This window comes from Phyllopteryx taeniolatus, chromosome 21 (genome assembly GCF_024500385.1).
Source record: "Phyllopteryx taeniolatus isolate TA_2022b chromosome 21, UOR_Ptae_1.2, whole genome shotgun sequence".
Lineage (NCBI taxonomy): Eukaryota > Metazoa > Chordata > Actinopteri > Syngnathiformes > Syngnathidae > Phyllopteryx > Phyllopteryx taeniolatus.
In genome coordinates, this window is record NC_084522.1 from 2,532,258 (window position 1) to 2,550,289 (window position 18,032).

General features: G+C 41.0%; 2 protein-coding genes and 1 long non-coding RNA gene across 4 annotated transcripts in view; 2 read left to right on the forward strand and 1 right to left on the reverse strand.

The window, feature by feature from the left end:
• The first annotated feature begins 19 nt into the window (after window positions 1–19).
• si:dkeyp-120h9.1 (Y+L amino acid transporter 2-like) lies at window positions 20–12,310 on the forward strand. Its single transcript, XM_061759258.1, has 12 exons — window positions 20–368; window positions 2,104–2,295; window positions 2,679–2,854; window positions 2,947–3,089; window positions 6,079–6,204; window positions 7,372–7,516; window positions 7,624–7,747; window positions 8,119–8,222; window positions 8,777–8,873; window positions 9,395–9,544; window positions 9,634–9,817; window positions 9,931–12,310. Exons 2-12 carry the CDS (start codon window positions 2,164–2,166, stop codon window positions 10,023–10,025), a joined length of 1,476 nt encoding a protein of 491 aa, XP_061615242.1. The 5' UTR covers window positions 20–368; window positions 2,104–2,163; the 3' UTR covers window positions 10,026–12,310.
• Window positions 7,505–15,465, reverse strand: LOC133470654 (uncharacterized). The gene is made up of 3 exons (XR_009786040.1): window positions 15,277–15,465; window positions 14,749–14,901; window positions 7,505–8,273 (listed from the first exon to the last, which is right to left on the reverse strand). It is a non-coding gene; the product is annotated as an uncharacterized LOC133470654 (long non-coding RNA).
• Window positions 13,259–18,032, forward strand: part of ripor2 (RHO family interacting cell polarization regulator 2) — a 43,855-nt gene continuing 39,081 nt past the window's right edge. Inside the window, exons 1-2 of one of the 2 annotated variants that reach the window (XM_061759253.1) lie at window positions 13,259–13,407; window positions 13,493–13,711. In XM_061759253.1, the coding sequence (XP_061615237.1) occupies window positions 13,543–13,711 (169 nt within the window). In that variant the 5' untranslated portion in view covers window positions 13,259–13,407; window positions 13,493–13,542. Of the gene's footprint in view, window positions 13,408–13,492; window positions 13,712–17,323; window positions 17,400–18,032 lie in introns of those variants that run through there. The other variant, XM_061759256.1, reaches the window with a different exon arrangement.

Here is an 18,032-nt window from a genome sequence, read left to right on the forward strand (position 1 = left end):
GCGTCGAGGGACTAACCGCACCTTTGGGGGAGGAGGCGAGGATTATATTACCTGAGCGACCGAAGCGCTCATGGCGACTAATTTATCTGGCTGCAAACTTCTGTCACGTGGTTCGTCTTTTGGAAAAGAAAAATAAACAAAACGTCATGGTTCATGTCGGCTAAGTGTGAACGTGAGCACGGGAGCAGCCCATATGGCTGCTGAATTGGGGAGGAGGGGCTAGCTGGCTAAACTGCTTGCTAACGTCACGCGCGAACATCTTGAAGAAGAAGCAGAAGAAGAAGAAGAAGAAGCAGAAGCAGCAGCAGAAGAAGAAGAAGCCGCCGCGCGCCTCTGCTCACGTTCTCCTTCCTGGGACACACACGCTGGTATGTTGTTTTAGTTTTTTTTCCTCCACCCAACTCTCTTTCTCCTCTCTCTGTCACACACGTGCATCCTTTTGGTCTTGCTCGAGTGCCGCGGACGAGCCCCCCCCCCCAAAAAAAAGCCCCTCCTGGAAGCAGCGGAGCGAGCATTCCACGCGTTAGCATCCTTTCGGACAAGCATATGGCGTCACTTCATGCTAAATGTTAGCTTGTCGCTTGTGCTATTTTTGGGATTATTAATGACTGTGTGGAGCAAACGTGGCGAATGGTTCTTCCCTCCTCCCCGTTTTCCTCTATTTGCTCTCGCTTTATCGTCAACTGTGAGAAAGGGTGCGACGATCAGACACATAGATTTAAAAAAAAAAAAAAAAAAAAAGTTTTCCCCTGACGTCATCGCCATCTCCAAGCATTGCACGACTGATCGAATTCGAATCAATACGAAAGCATATATCTGCATTTACAAATTGAATAACATTTCAGAGAAATATTAATTTTAACAATGCAATTGTGCTCTAATTAATTTTTTCCCCTTATAAACCAATTGAAATGCTCTTAATCCCGTCCACTCACGAGAATAATAAAGGAAACAGCATTGTATTTTATAAAAGCATAATTAAAGAAATAAATTGGTTTTCCAAAGTATAATTACCATACGTATTGTAGTATTCGTAGGGAGGCACCGTAATGGCTAAAATGCTAATGGGGATTATTTTGAACAATATTGTAATTACGATTATTAATCACAATTATTCATCATGTTAGGGAAACTCGATTTTTTTTTCGAGTTTTTCAATGAACAATAAAAAGCCAAAAACTAATTTTTTCCAGCTAAGCCTTCCGGGCAGACTGCGTCAGGTGACCATTGTGTTTTAATCCAGTCGTCTTTTAAACCTCAAGAATGTGAATGTATCGACATTACAGTACACGTGAACGTCTGATCCCTTTTTTTTTTTTTTTTTTTTTTTCCCCCCCTCCCCCCTCCTCCCCGAGACCACCTGCAAAGCCACCACCTGCATGCAAGCGTACACAAACTTAAACTTCACGCCTCATAGACCTCTCGTCTTGTTGCCAACCCTAACATGTCAACAAAGGCCAAAAGCTCCTCCATAGCAATGTCAAAAACTTACTTTTCCACAGGAAATCATGTCAAGTGAATGAATTCGCTGTTGAAAAAAGTGAAAACAATCAGCCACTCTTTGTGTAAGGAATCTAAAATAATCTTAAAGGACTCATTTTTTAACATGCAAGTACAAAGTCAAGTTAACCGGTACAGTTCTGCCTTGATGTATGAGTTGAATTTGTTCTGTGATCACACTCATAACTCAAAACACCTGCATCTCAAATGATCTTTCCCTATGGAAATGCCATTTTGGTCGGAAGCTGCCGTTTTAGGTTCTTTTTTGCCATTTACCAGGCGTCCCTCAGGCCCCCTAGAAATGCCTGACGAAGCCACTTCTACTTAGCGACACGGAATTTGGTAAATGTATTTATCGTGAGTAAAAAAGTGTCAAGAAGCCATGTCCAAAAATACACGGGAAGTCTGCCATTTTGGTTGGAATCTGCCATTTTAAGTTCATTTTCGCCAGGTGTCCCTATCTGGAAATGTTTGAAAACTTGCCAGTCAACTGCAGCTACAGTCCCGTATTAATTAGAAACATAGTCTCTCTCTCGCTCTCTCTCTCACACACACACGCACACTAACTCTAATCCCCACCCATCATTCTACACCCCCCTCTAGCGCTTCTGGCAGCGGCTTTACTCTCTGCTCGTCGGAGGTAGCAGTCGGCAGCCCGTCAGCATGGTCGCGAAGGAGGCGGACACGGCGTCCCAAGACGGCGGCATGCGCCTGAAGCAGGAGATCTCCCTGCTGCACGGCGTCTGCCTCATCGTGGGCAACATGATCGGCTCCGGCATCTTTGTGTCACCCAAGGTAAAGGAATGAGGGGGGAAAAAAAATAACAGCACCGGCACCTGATTGCGTCATACTGGCGTTGCGCCACTGTCGCTTGTGATCGTGGATGCGTTGCTGCCACTTGTTGATTTAACGATTTGATTCCAACACGAAGTTACATTCTGACATTTAAACATTAACTTCTCTGTTCAAACAAAAGGAAAAAGCCGTATCAGGAGCAAGACCTATTCACATTTTGAATGAACAAATCGGATCACCCATTCTACTTACTATTCTAGAGCTATGGTAGCATGGTATAAATCAAGCAGATGCATAGAAATTTTGCTAAGCAAAGCTGCTGGTGTGCTTGCACTTGCCACGCTCGCTCAGCCTACCACCCTTGAACGTGTTACCCGACTCAGGGCGTGCTATTGCACACCGGCTCCTTCGGCTTGTCGCTGGTCATCTGGGCAGTGGGAGGGGTCTTCTCCGTGTTCGGCGCCTTGTGTTACGCCGAGCTGGGCACCACCATCCGTAAATCCGGAGCGTCCTACGCGTACATCCTGGAGGCGTTCGGCAGCTTCTTGGCGTTCATTCGGTATGTAGCACCAACTTGTCCGACCGCCCCGGCGCTGCGCTCCTGTAATGGCTCACTTATCGCGTCTGGTTTTTCTTCTTCTTCTTCCGCAGGCTGTGGACGTCGCTGTTGATCGTGGATCCGGCCTGCGAGGCGGTGATCGCCTTGACCTTCTCCACCTACCTGGTCCAGCCCTTCTTCACCACCTGCCCGGCCCCCTATTACGCCGTCCGCCTCATCGCCGCCGCCATCATATGTGAGTTTTGCACAGTAAAACTTCGCAATCTTCTGCCTGCCTTGTGCTGTTACACATTTGTCTTGTAATACTCAGATGAGATTTGGTGAACACTTCTCATAAAACGCTTGAATTACTATGAAATTATCACAAAATCTTTCAATTCCTATCAAAGTCATATCAAATGATAATAAATTCCTAGATTTTGACCATTAAAAATGTGTGTGTGTGTGTAACATAACATTGACTTAAGTTTGAGAAAGTGTTTTAAATTCCTATGTATTTTTTAACCAATGAAATTTCAAATTTCTACAGAATTTCCATAAAAGTTCACAAAAATGTCTACTAAGTCTTCATGGAAGATTCTTTAAAAAATGTTTTTTTGTTGTTGTTGTTTTTTGTTGTTTTTTTTTTTTTTTATTTTAAACTGAAATAAATCTCTGAAATGTTTATGATGAGAGGGAGGGAATAGGAAGTGTAAAAACAAGCATTTCCATGCTAGTTGCTAGCCATTAGCTACATGCTATTTGTGTTAGCATCTGCTGCTAGTTCAAATTAATTGTAATTGATATCGACGTAGTTGCATTGTCTGTATTGTATTTATTTAGATGTATTTATTTACTTAGCGTGACAAGTTCCATTTCCCGTTCCGAGGTTATCATCATCACACTGCTGCAGTTTGGAATGACGATGCAACATTCCTGTCAAGTGACTAGTAACGTTTTCCTCCATTCATTCAGTACAAGCAGTAGTGCACGCTGCGGACATGTGCTGGAGTGCGTTAAGACTCTCGTAGTGTTTGCACAGAGCTGATAACGCCCCCGACCACGGGCGGGCTAGGCATTAGTAAAACAGACGTTGCTACATCAAGTGGGGTCCCCATCGGTACTTTGTGCGTAGTCAATTTAATGTTGAGAGATTGCATGCCTTGCGTTGGCTCCATTGTGTAATAACCCCGCAAGGCTTTTGTAACTGCATAAGTCAAATGTACGTTTGCTCATTTGCATGGGGAAGACGCTCCTGTCAAGGCATGCGATATTTCAGGTTTAGCTCATGCAAACTGTATCTAACGTGTGCGCTTGAACTTGAGAACGTGAACGCAGTTTGAAGAGAGACGTTGCCATTTTGCCACAAATGGAAAGTTAGCTGTATTAATAAGATGTCCGCCTGAGGGCAAAATAGCCGGGGATGAAGAATTGTCCTGCGCTGTCTCATGCAAGTGAAACTCGGCACCCTTCAACTGCGGGGCTTGCATTTTTTAAATTATTATGATTTATTATTATTATTATTATTATTATTTTTTTTTTTATTTATTTTTTTTATAAACACTTCCTTTTTACCAGCTCACTTTAATTCTGAGTCTTAATTAGAAAAGAAAATCTCTTAGCTGGAATACTGTATTTTCATGACCATAAGGCGCACTTAAAAGTTTTCTCCAAAATGGACGGGACGCCTTAGAATGCGGCGCGCCTTATGTGTGCACCGTGTTCCAACGTCTATAAATGTTATCACTAATGTGTGATTAGTGCTCCGGTCTGCTTTTTGTTTTTGTTTTTTGTTTTTCACCGCTTGACTGACTGGGAGGATTTCCTGTCGACACGCTGCTTATACAGAGGAAAAGCGGACGTGGCTGAGGACCGCATGCGGATGTAAAGGGTGTGTGAAGGAGGATGCTAAAGCCACGCCCCCAGCAGGTATATAGCGCCGGGGTGTGCATTGTGCAAAACAACATCGGCTTGGCTAAGGACCCCCGAAAATGGCACCTATGAAGAGACATGCTTACGAAGCACAGTTTAAACTGCAAGATGTCAGTTACGCGGAGGAACATGGGAATTGAGCAGCCGCGAGAGAATTCAAGATATACGAATCCATGGTTCGCAAGTGGAGGAAGCAGGAAAACGAGCTTTGCCAAGTCAAGACGACGAAGCTGAGTTTCCGCGGAAACCAGCGTCTCTACAGTCACCGTTCGACTGATGAGGGCAATAACCCTTGGAGAAGAAATGAAAATCGAACATTTTCAAGGAGGTCCGTCTTGGTGCTTTCGTTTTATGAAACGGCGCCATTTATCCATCCGGGCAAGGACTACCGTGGCGCAGCGACTTTCGGCGGATTAACAGGAAAAGCTGGCCATCTTCCGCTAGCAAGGTTTTACAATGCCTGCGGCCAATAATACGGTGCGTCTTATGCATGTGTTAAATGCAGAAATAGACCCCGTAACTGAGACTGCGCCTTTTAATACGGTGCGCCCTATGGTCGTCAAAATACGGTAAGTTGAATGTGAATTCATCCATTCGAGAGTTAAACTACGAAATGTTACAAAAATCTATCTTGAAAAAAAAAATAAATGTGAAGAAATTCTCTTTCAGAAAAATTGTTAGAACATATGTATTTTTAATACATTCATTCAAATTTGTATAAAATTATCAATAAGCAATTTTGTACAAATTTATAAAATGTTTAACTCATTTTCATACAAATTTCTATGGAATTTTAACAAATGTTAAAAATACAAAAATATTTTTTTTTAAAAATCATAAAATTCTTAAAATGCACACAAAATGTTCTTACAAATAAATTCAAATTCACACAGAAGTAACAATAATTCTTAAAAAGTCTACAAAGTGTTCACAAGAATCATTGACTTATTGAATGCTTGCTGGTGAGACTTGTCACTTTGTGCTTGTTTTTGTGCATGAATTTTTCTACAAAATTTCCACGCATGCTTCCATCTCTTTACATTTGCCCATTCTTCTTTAAAACAAATTTCAAGTAAAAATTGTTACAATTTCTATCGAATTGATAATGGCAAATGAAGGAATCGGTTCCAGAGTCAAACTGTCGCCAAATCTTTTAATGGCTCAAGCCACACACTTTTTTTTTTTTTTTCCCTCCAATTATGAAGAGAAGTGAAGTAAGCTTGTTATACATTTGTGCATCACACAACACTGCAGCTCTGCTAAGCTTTCCCCTCCAGTAGTAATTCCTTGAATTACACGCGACTCTTTCTCAGGCCTGCTGACGTGCGTGAACTGTTTGAAGGTGAAGTGGGGAGCCATTCTCCAGGTCATCTCCACCGTGGCCAAAGTGCTGGCGCTCATCATCATCATCATCACCGGCCTCGTCAAGATGGGGCAAGGTACGAGTCGTTAAACGGGCTCAAGTTACATTTTTAACTAGCATGTAAGTGTAATCATGCTGTTAAAAGCAATAACACACTCTTGTAAATAATTATAACAGAACAAAAAGAACAGGATGTAGCGAATGCAGAAAATAAAAGCAGTAACAGTGCTGAACATGGCACAAATCAAGCCCCGCTGTGAATAATTGCCTATAGATGCCACAAGATGGCGGCAAAGCACTAAATGAAGGGCCTAAACTCACTTCAACATAGTTCCAGGGCACCAAGATGCCAGGAGATGGTGCCAAAGCAATACTTTTACATTAGACAGTGTTTTGGCCTTAACATACTAACGGGAAAAAACGGAGGATAGGTTCCTAAAACACAGACATATATATATATATATATCTCTGTGATAAGTTGACTTCGTGAGTAGCAAATCACGAGTTTGCGGGAAACGCTGAAACACTTGATTGGTAAATTCCACTTCATGCTTGTTTAAGTTGCAGTTGACCCCAACCCTGAACTGATCCCAATTTGGTGGAAGTGTGGGGACAGAACACAAAACCACGATAGAGTGATTATCGCCGGGCAAATTTTGGGGGTCGGTATTCTGCATTTTGACCCATATCGGCGTCAGCCTTTTTTAAAAATCAGGCAGCCGATAAGTGTTCAATTTAAAACGGTAAACTTCAGGGAGCTATTAATTTATTTAAATTTTCAGTTAACTTGCTTCTCACCCTGGGTATTTCTTGCACTTTGTTTTGTTGGAACATAAAACAACGATAAGTGAAAGATTAACATTTCAGATATATTGAAATTTTGGACAGAAATGTTTACCGAGTTACTGAGATTTTTCATTGTTTTCATTGAACTTTCTAAGACATGCTGCTGTGTCTGGGATCTACCTGCACTTTTTGTAAGAAACTTTTAACAGCTGTCAAAAAAACAAACTGAAACATAATTAATTAAAATCTGAAAAGCTGTTTTATGAAGGCATTTAAAGGAAGTTACTGTAAGTGTTGGAGTTCGTATTATTCAACATTTGGACACCAATATTTTCCCTTTTACTGCTAATGAATATTGGCTCCAAAAATCGGTTATCGGCCTCCTTGACTGCTCGGTATCGGCCCTGGGGGGGCACAACATATCGGTCCATATCTAAAAAATGTGCTTTGACAAAAGGTTTCAATCAGAACTTCGAGGACTCGTTCCGAGGCTCCAAGGTGAACCCCGGCGACATAGCTCTGGCACTCTACTCCGCTCTCTACTCCTACTCCGGCTGGGACACGCTCAACTTTATCACGGAAGAGATTAAGAACCCAGAGAGGTAAAACAACGACAACATAAAAAAAATTATCTCCTGCGTATATCATTGTAATGTTTAGCATCTCTCCGAAAGAAAAATGGCTGCTCAGCCCTTCTTTGTTGTTGCAGGAATCTCCCCCTGAGCATCGCCATTTCCATGCCCATCGTCACCATCATCTACATCTTGACCAACGTGGCCTACTACGTAGTTTTGGATGCCGACCAGGTGCTCACTAGCGAAGCTGTCGCAGTGGTGAGTTGCTTCCACCGGTCCTTTGGGCTCCACTTTAAAAGAGTTCCAATTAAACAGCAAAAAAAAAAAAAAAAAGTTTCTGCACAATCAAGCGAAACTGAACTTGAGACTCTTTGTCTTGGATTAGATGTCATTAGAGAGTGCAGGTGTACCTAATGTTATGGCCGGCGCACTTGATTTCCTGTCCGTCTGGCTGCGAGAGCATCTGCTTTGATTGCGAGCGGGAAGTCTGTCGACCTAACGAGTTTAGCGTCTCTGACCATGTGATTAGTGGCCTGTAATTGTTTGCATATGGCCGACTGTTGATCTTTGTTTTGATTCCGCAATGTTGACATGTTAATAAAAAGAAATGACGTTAATGTTCTCCTCAGACGTTTGCAGACGAAGTTCTGGGCTGGGCACGCTGGCTGATTCCGCTGTCTGTGGCCATTTCCTGCTACGGCGGCCTCAACTCCTCCATCATCGCCGTCTCCAGGTGACACTTTGATTATTTGAACAACCCGCTAAAGCTTGACGCATTAAGTAGCTGAAAGAAAAGTCCAAACAAACCCGTCCGTAATAATACACAAACATAAAAGCTAACATACACTGGAGCCTTAACTAAACATAAAACACAGAATTGCATGTTGTGTATTTGAAACAATCATAAACAGTCATTTAGCTTAATGTTAACACAATTCTTAACTACAACATTGAGTAATCCACCAGTCAAACTGGAACGGGGAAAGTTTCAGCTTAGAAAATGTTTCCTTGCCCATGCAAAGATGTATTTTGCATTTTTCCCAGTCAACATGAACCCAGTAACTGTTCTTCGTGTTGTCTATCCATCCATCCATCCATCCATTTTCTTTACTTCTTATCCTCACTAGTGTGGTGGGCTCCTAGTGTTGTTTCAGTCAAACTTTTAAACTTAAAAAAAAAAGTATCACTGTTGAAGTAAAGGCCTCAAAACCGGAAGTATCACACATGATACATTTGCCGTCATACATGTACATTTAAAATGATCTCGCCTTATTTGTTTTCCCTCAGGTTGTTTTTCGTGGGTTCCCGAGAAGGCCACCTCCCCAACGTCTTGTCAATGATCCACGTCAAGCGCTACACTCCTATTCCTGCGCTGCTTTTTAACGTTAGTGTCACATTTTATTACTTGCACCAAGCACAGAACGCGTGAGGCGTCAAGTTCTGTTCCCGTTGCCGTTTGTTGATTGTTTACCTTGCAAGAATATCGCAAACAACAATTCCCATGAAGCTTGTAGCGAGAGTGCACCCCGGGCCAAGGAACTAATGTGATCTGGATTTCAAGAAAACAACTATAAATTCGATGGCAAAAGTCGAAGTTCTGAGGAAAAAAAAAAGTCTGAATTATGTGAGAATACATTTGTAATATTAAGAGAAAAAACTAATACTTTTTTGGGGAGGAAAAATATTGTAATCTTCAAAGTATAAAATTCCAACAAAAAGTCGGAAAGATATGAGAAAGTCGGAATGTTACAAGGAAAAGTCTTTATTATTTATTTATTTAAACAAACTGATGATATAATAGCATAGTGTGAATAGCATTCACATGATTAAGAGGAAGTTCTGCGGGTTTATGATGTTTGTTGCATTTGATCGGCTGAGCGTGTGCTTTTTGTCTTTTTGCGTCAGGGCGCCATGTCTCTGGTGTATCTGTCCGTGCCCGACGTGTTCCGCCTGATCAACTACTTCAGCTTCAACTACTGGCTCTTCATTGGCCTGTCCATTGTCAGCCTCATCTACCTTCGCTTCAAGGCCCCCAACTTGCACCGACCCATCAAGGCAGGTGTTCGGTCTACCTGTTTTTTTATTTATTTATTTATTTTTTTTTTTGAATGACTTTTGAATAACTTCTTCTTCTTCTTCTGCAGCTGTCCTTGTTCTTCCCCATCGTGTACAGCCTGTGCAGCATCTTCCTGGTGGTGGTGCCCCTCTACAGCGACACCATCAACTCGCTAGTGGGCATCGGCGTGGCGCTGTCCGGCGTGCCCGTTTACTTCCTGTGCCACCACCTGCCGCGCAGCTCCAGGCCCGCTTTCCTCAACAGAATCATCTGTGAGAGACTCATACATTTGGCCTTTTTCCGCCTCTACCTTTGAAACCGAACCCAGGAAAGGAAGGATTTTCTTCTTTGTTTTTGTACATTGTTTTTCGTTTTTTCCCTGCAGACACGCTGTCGACTTACACCCAGAAATTGTGCTACTGCTGCGTGGCGTCGGCCGACATCGACCTGGACAACATCGACCCCGACAAGATGGATTGAAAGACTGAAGGGACGACAAGCCACTGCTCAAGACAATCCCTTTTTTTGTTTATTTTTTGAGGAGGGGAAAAAAAAAAAAAAAAAGAAAGCGGTACGAGCACACTCTACACATGACCGCACGTTGGCTCTCACGCCTACACACCGCTACCCAGCCACCATTTTAGGACAAATAGCTGAAAAACATCAAGTTGCACATTTTACATGTTCTCATTCAAGAACACTTTGTGGATGTTTTTTCACAGGAGGGCTAGCTGGGATTGGCTATAGTCTGTACCACTGGGATCAAGTTTGGTTTCTGGTGCCACCCAGTGGGAGCTGAAAGCCTTACATTCGGTTTCTTTTTTTTGATTGTATTGACTTGATCTCATGCTTGAATTGAGTTTGAATTGAAGGCTTCTACGTACCGTTAGAATGGTTTGTCATGGAACTAACGCTGCTGGGTACTTTCTTCACGAGGGTCCAAATAGGTGCAAAACTACGGAGGAGTCACGCTGAGAAGAACAATCAAATTACGAGTGGAAAACAATTTGTCGGCAAGTTCCAGCAATAAGGCAGCAATTTTTCAAGTCAAAGAATGTAATATCTTGCCATCGTCGCACCAGTTTTGTTCTAGCAGAAATACGACTGTCTCTTTCATTTTCCAACTTTTTTCTTAGAACAACTTATTTCTCAAAGAATCTGATATCATAATTAGCCTTTTCTGGCAAAAATACAAATGTATTCTAAAACCCCCCCTTTTTTTCTCTTATGACTTTTTTTCTCGTAATTTTGCAACTTTGTTGTGTAAAAAAATACTTTATTCTAGTACGATTACGTATATCAAAAAGTACAACTTTTTTTTCCCAGCAGAATATTGCAACTTTGTTCTTTAAAAATGACTTCATTCTTGTACGATTGTTTTCTTGCAAAAGTCTATTCTCGAAAAAGAAAATCCCTCATAATACTTTGTTCTTAAAAAAAAAAATCTTTTGTACGATGACTGCAAAAATACAGCTTTATTCTCTTATATGAAAATTTCTTGCAACAAATCTCTCTGAAAAATTACTAATGAATTCTCATACAAATATTCTTTATACTACTTTATTTTTGTAATATTACAACTTTTTGCCTCATATTTTTTTGAGAAAAAAAGTTTTTGTCACACCCAAAATGGACTCAACAATTTTTCTCCCCCCGAAAAAAGTCTCTTTTTAAAAAACCAAAAAAAACAATTCTCGTTCTGAATCTTTAGCTTAAAATCAGCAACTTTTAACCAGTTTTGTTCATTCAAAAAAAATTCCTTGTTTCCCTCATAATGTGAAAACTGACATTTTTCTTGTATTCTTAGTTGGTTTTTTTTTTGTTTTTTTTTCACGGTTTTCAGCATGACCCTTTGTGCTCCTCCGTACCAAACCTCAGGATCGGACTTGCTGGCGTTTCTATTTGCTGTCATTTCACGGTGCCTTGGGAGTCTTCCTCCTGCTTGGAAGTTTTTTTTTGGGGGGGGTCGGGGGGGTTGTTCGTTCACATTGCACATGCCCAGTGTGCCATCAGGGGAACTTTAACACAACAGATTGGATTTTAGCGTAGTTTCGGCGCCCTCATTAATTATTTGGTGTGCCTTCTGCGCAGGTTTTCTGCCAACATTTGTGCTCGTCGTATTGTTTGTCATAGCACATTTTCGTATCGTAAATGTTATAATTAGGCCCGGCAAAATTCCAGGAAATTTCGCTTGTTTCGAAGTTCGCAACTTTCCATGGGAATTCACGGAAATTTATGGGAGTAAATTAGGTATTTACCAAATTGAAGGTTGGCTCTTAATAGGGAACCTGGATATAGTTGGGGGAAATATGTTTGAGCATAATGACAAAACAAATTCCCAGTTAATTCCCATGGAAATTTTCCGAATTGCAGTACAGTATTTCCAAACTTAACTTCCCATGAAAATGTACCGGAAATTTTCCACCGCTTTGCAAGCCTCGTTAGAATTTGCTGTCCAGGTATTTGTCGTTAAACGTCGTTCAAGTGCCACTTGGCAGTGGAAGCACACAAAATATAATGGAGCTATATCTATCCTCTTTACGTAACATTTATATAGAAATCTATACAGTATATAAATAGAATTTCCAATCAAAGTAAGTTTTGGTGTTACGGTGTAATGTTCTATTTTTGTGTCAATGCCAAACGCGTTTGTACAGTCGGGGTTGAGTGTGTGCCAAACGTTGTCTTTATTTATTAAGAACAAACCGTTTGCCTGTTTGTTTTGTTTTTAAAATATAAATGTGAATAAAGTGGACTTTTTTTCAGTGGAGACATCTGTGTGCTTATGTATATTTTAGTGTTAGGACATAAGTACAATCAGGTTTAGAATTATTTTATAATTTTTGAGTAATTTGCAATTTCTTTGCAAATTTGCTTGCTAAAATATTTCATTTGTGAGCATTTAATTTGTGTTTCAACAAATTTTTAGTTGGACCATTTTTTTGGAAATGGTTGAGCAGTAATTCATAAAATAACAGTTGACTTTTTGTTTTTATTTAAATTGTGGAGACTGTTTCATGTAAATTGCCCTTGTTTTTATAACACTTTGAAAAGTGTTGCACTCGTTTTTCCAGTTGTTTTTTTACAGTTTAGTCAGTCTTATAAAAAAACATGAATGTACCGTTCCTCTTTATTTTTTGCGGAATTTATTGAATAGATTAAAAACATGCATTTTCATCGGTATCCTAAAATAGGACAGTAGGTACCGCATTTATTTATTTGTTCAATATTGTCTGTTTAATCAGAAAGCCATTTGATAAAATTGGTCATATTGCTTTTTTTCCTTTTTTGTCCAATTTCAAATGCATCTCACAAAAGTAAAATACAGTATTTTTTTTCTTTGTTGTTTAGTCATGGAGACAGGGTTCCTCAAATATTGAACTTTCATTATTTCTTAACAGTTTAGTCTGTCTTTTATAAAATAGTTCATGTACTTTTCCTCTTCATTTTTTTGTTGTATTTTACAGGGTGTTTTTAAACATTTTAATTATATTTTTGTTTAATCAGTATTTTATAGAATAGATTAAAAAATGTTTATTGTCTGGTTGACTTCAAATGTTTTTATAATTTATTTTTGTTTGTTTGTACTTTTTAAAACATTGCACAAAACAGATAAACTAGTTTTTGGGGGTATTGTTGTTTGTTTTATGGAGAGAGATTTCCTCAAATATTGTACTTTTCTTGTTTAGGTTTCATTATATATTTTACTGTATTTCCCCATGAGTGGAATCCTGCATTGTTCCAGACACATACCAACAGTATACAGTAACCCCCCCCCCCTTAAGGTCCCCAATGCGGGGGGCATCACATTACAGCCCGCCGCAAACTGCCTTCTGATTGGTTCTCTTCCCCGAGCAGGCAAGTAGCACTCACAGGAGTTGGGTTGCACTGACTCGCGCATGAATAAAATATGAAGGCGGCACTGTGTGATGTCTCTCTGCAGGAAGCCACCGTGACGCCCAAGGTGACGGGAACCCCGTTTTAATCGCACCCCCTGATGCTTTTACCACACAAGGGATGGACGCAGGAAGTAGCAGCGTGGCCATTTTTGGCAGGTGACTTTTTTTTGTTGGGGGGGAGTCTGGCGCCGATGGAGCTGCCCGGACATCTCAACTGGTTCCGGAATCATCCCCGGAGGCCTCGCGGCCACCCCCGAGGGTTCAACGGTAAGTTTTGTTTGTTTGTTTGTTTGTTTTTGGGGGTGTTTGCTCTCGATGGGGTTTGGTACTGATGATCTGATGCAGCATTATTTGACAACCACTGTCAAGTCAGCTCAAAAAAAAAAGAGAGAAAAAATGAAAACATATGACAAGGAATGACGCGTACATAGTGTCCAGTACTACTGTGCATTACTGTATGTTTAAAAATGTAAAAGGTGTTTAAGAGTATAGAAAGTGTTTATAAGACTATGGTCGATGTTATTATGAGTGTGGGTGTGATTAAGAAGAGTCTGGGGAGGTTCATACAGCTTTAAAATATGTTTAAATCATTTTTAAAAATGTGGTTGCTTCTTCACTGATTTCACTTATTGTGGGGGTGGTCCAGATTCTAACCCTGAATTGAACTTTTAAAAAAAATAAATAAATTATTTATTCCCAGATTTGATCCTAGTAATTCTACTACTGACCAGAAGGGGTCCTTCTGAACTTGATGATAACCTATGACAGGCCCCAGCTCCTCCCACACATGTACAATGTTGTCTTTATCTATGTTCCTTTTTAAGATTACCATATTATATTACTATTGGTATTGTTATAAATATGACTGAAACAGCAGATTGTCTTTGTTTTGTTTTTCACCTTTTCAGTCAGTCAGTGTGGCGATAAGAACCTTGATTAGCACGCGACGTCTTCCCACTCCAGCGCGTGGCTGGAAGCTTTCAAGGGGGGGAAAAAAAGGCTGCTTGCATGGGAGAATGCATGCTGCTGGTGGGGGTGGTGGGGGGGGGAAACAATTTGGAGAGGTTTTGTTATCAAACAGGAGGTCTTTTACCTTCTGAAAATGTATGCTAATTCTGTGAGAAATTCCTTGTTTAATGCTGAGAGCAAACTTTCAGTGAGCCAATTTCTTTTCCTTTTTCTTGTACCAAAAAATGAGTTGACACCTTAAGTGAGCCATCGAGTAAATACGGCTTAGCAGAAGATAATTCTGTTAGCCGTAGCTAATCTGTGCGTCCAACAACAGTCATCGCATCGCTGCTTACTTTTTTGGCTTTGACGTGATAGCAGGGACGTAGCACCTGAGTGGGATGTGGTGGTTTCAGTCGTGTTTCAGGCGGCGTAGTCAGCTTGAAGGTTGATGTGGTTGTTTAATTCCACACCTGATGGGTGAGCAGACACTCCGGAGGCACTACTATCTGTATACGAGACATTAAAAAGTACATTTTCCGTTATAAGGCCCCTTTAAGAATCTATCAGAGCAGGCAGTTGTCATCACCGGACAAAAGCACAATCAAATATCCTCAATATCACTTGCTAATTGGTTAAAAAAAACATCTGCTTATCGTCAAGTCTGGAAACTTGTCATGCTAAGATGAATGCAATTGAATCAGCCCAGCGGCTAAACAGATTAGCTCCTTCTCCCGCCAGCGTTTTTTTCCCCCCCCTTATCTCTCTGCAGCACAGCCATTAAAGTCATCCTAGTGTTGTTAAGAGCGCCAGTAGGCAAAAAACGAAAGCTAGTGACACCATCGGGAACTAACGTTGGCATGCTAGCATTGAGAATTTTCAACCTGGCAACGGCTGACTCAGCTGTTTTAGCGACTGAAGCTTGTTCCCACGTCACCATTGCCAGTTTCGGTCTTTGTGTGTTCGCAGCGGTGGTCTGGAAGTTTCTTCACGGGGTCTTTGTGAGTGAGGGAGTGTGTCATCCAGCGTGAATGAAATGAAAGATGCTGGCTAAAGTTCACGCTGGCTTCCGTCGATGACAAGTGCAGATTAACCAGACAGGACTGTCACAATAGTGTCAAAGAAAAGCTCGCAGTGTCTTAGCAGACACAAATCCCACCTAATTTAGTATAAAAGGCATTCTTACGTGAATTGGGACCATCTATTATGTACATAATTATGCCGCATGTGAACATTTACATTTTTCATGTACAAGTGTAGTGTAAAAATTGAAAAAATGATTTTGGACAAGCAAAGGTTAAGGTGTTTAAGGTTAGAAGTTGACGGGTTTGGATAAGTGGTTAAGGTTTGGGGGTTGAAATTTGGGGTGAGGGTTTTCGGTTTCGAGTTAAGTGTTGGAAGACAGGTTTAGCATCTTGGGTTCAGGATTAGGGGTTAGGACTTGGGGTCTGTGCTTTAATTTTTTGAGTTAGGGGTGAGTTTAGCACCTCTGTTTGAAATTAGGTTTAGGGGATTAAGGGTTAGGGTTGGGGGTTTAGGTTAGGAGGTGGGGTTTGGGTTTTAGAGAGTGTAAGAGTCGGGGTTAGGAGTTCGGGGTTGGGTTAAGGTTAGGGGGTTAGAAGTCAGGTATGGTTAGGGTCTAATAACAAAGCAGAACAGAATGCCTAAAACCATTTAGTGAATGAGCAGTTAGTGATGATGTAATCATTGCTGGCAGCAGGGTGGGGCCAGGAAACAAACAACTTCCTGTCCCACGCCACCCAAACGCATCCCATCACCTGCAGAAAGGGGAAGTGGGCTTTTACGAAAGCCCTCGGCGGACACGGGAGGAAGTTTGGCCAATGCGAATCGTGTACAAGTAGTGCGAGTGCGTAACACAAAACAGGAAGTGAAGGGCCAGAGCGAGCGAGTGTGTCCGAGCGTGCAAATGCCGACTTGTGTGGCTTTCTGCACCGATGAGCACGACCATCCGAGTGACGCTTCATCATCACGCATCATAACATCCAAAGATTTGCCTACTTCTACATACAGTATAATACAGTAGTATGTGTGTGCGTGTATTCTCGCCATCTGCCCGGACCTCACATCTGTGCTCCCCGCCGGAGCAGGATGTTACTCCATCCATAAAAGACCTACATTTTATCCACACACCATTTGTTCTCTGGGGAAATTAAGATCACTTTTAAGTGCCACCAAGTTATTAAGTAAGCACGCAACAATCAACCGAGTGGGTTGGTAAGATGTGTTTCCATGGTACTGTAATGGCTAAAATAAAATTCTTTGGCACCCCAAAATTATGTGGGGAAAAAAAAGTGCATGTCAAATATTAAAATACATCAATTTGGTAGATTGTTTTTAAATAAACACTGGTTTCACAATTAATTTAGAAATAAATAAATTACCTTTGGCAGTAAAAAGACATTAGTTTGACACCACTAATGCGAGACTATAGACAAAAAAACATTTTGTCAGAAAAACAAAACAAATTAGTTTGTCACACGTTTTAAAAAAAAATAAATAAATAAATAAAAAGTTCATTTGTTTCCAAAAGAAATATAAAAACATATTTCAGCAATCCAAATGTGAATTTTATGTAACAGTGTGTCCTTTGGGTTAGCACAGAACTAAATGGGGGGGGACGGCACAGCCAGGTGGCACGCCATTTTCGACCTTGTGCACGACGATGACGATGCAAGCAATGTCGCTGCTGTTGTGCAGCCACATTTCTTGAGTGCATGCTGAGAGATGAGCATTTAGCAATCAATCGAACGGTCATCCTCGTGTATGGTGCCAGTCGCCATTGTCTCGTGCCCGCTGTGCCCTCTGCTTCAGAGACAAAAAGACAATTGTGGAGGCCGAAAAAAAAGACAATAGCGACTGGGAAAAAGAGTGCTCGATGAAAAAGATGTGTCAGTGGAGAAGGAGTTGTCGGCGTCCTTTTTCATAATGGAGCCTCGAGCCAAGATGTTAAACCATATTTGGATGAAACGATATGGCTACTACTACAGTATGTATCTTATTTCTGTTATTGATAATTTAATGCTTGTGATGTACTACAACTACTACAAGAACACCGGAACTTTATTTGGGGATAATCCGAGGCACTTCCAATGGTGGCAGGTGTGTGCTGACTCCCGTTTAACATGTTTGAATGTGATTGTTTCATTCTGAACGCAACCACAGCCTTAGTTATAAGAGGGTCTGCACTTATGCGACCACATTATCGGTATATTTTTATTCCCCCTCTCGACATTTCCCCCCTAATTGAGCTGTACAGGTTATAATTAACATCAAAACTTTTGAAATGATTTATTTTGGTCTTATTTTTATTACGTCACAGAAACCTGGCGAACGGGTGTGTCGACTTTTTATATCCATTTAACAGGATGGTGGTCCTTCATCCACACAAATACATACACACACACACACACGTGCATGCTGGATGCGCAACGAAGTAGCGTGACAAATGTGCTTAAGCACGCAATGCCCTCATTGTTGTTGCTACGGTAACCAGGCAACTTTAGAAATCATCCCATTGGCTCGAGAACGAGCGGTAAGTTGGCCTGACCGGACAGGAAATGACCAAAGAAATGTCTAGCTTTTGTTTGTTGCTAAAGGAAATATATATATATATATATAT

Coding starts and splice junctions, on each gene's coding strand:
- si:dkeyp-120h9.1 (XM_061759258.1), top strand. CDS start 2,164: ATGGTCGCGAAGGAGGCGGACACGGCGTCCCAAGACGGCGGCATGCGC. Junction 3,090..6,078: donor CATCGCCGCCGCCATCATAT/GTGAGTTTTGCA, acceptor ACTCTTTCTCAG/GCCTGCTGACGTGCGTGAAC. Junction 8,223..8,776: donor TCCATCATCGCCGTCTCCAG/GTGACACTTTGA, acceptor GTTTTCCCTCAG/GTTGTTTTTCGTGGGTTCCC.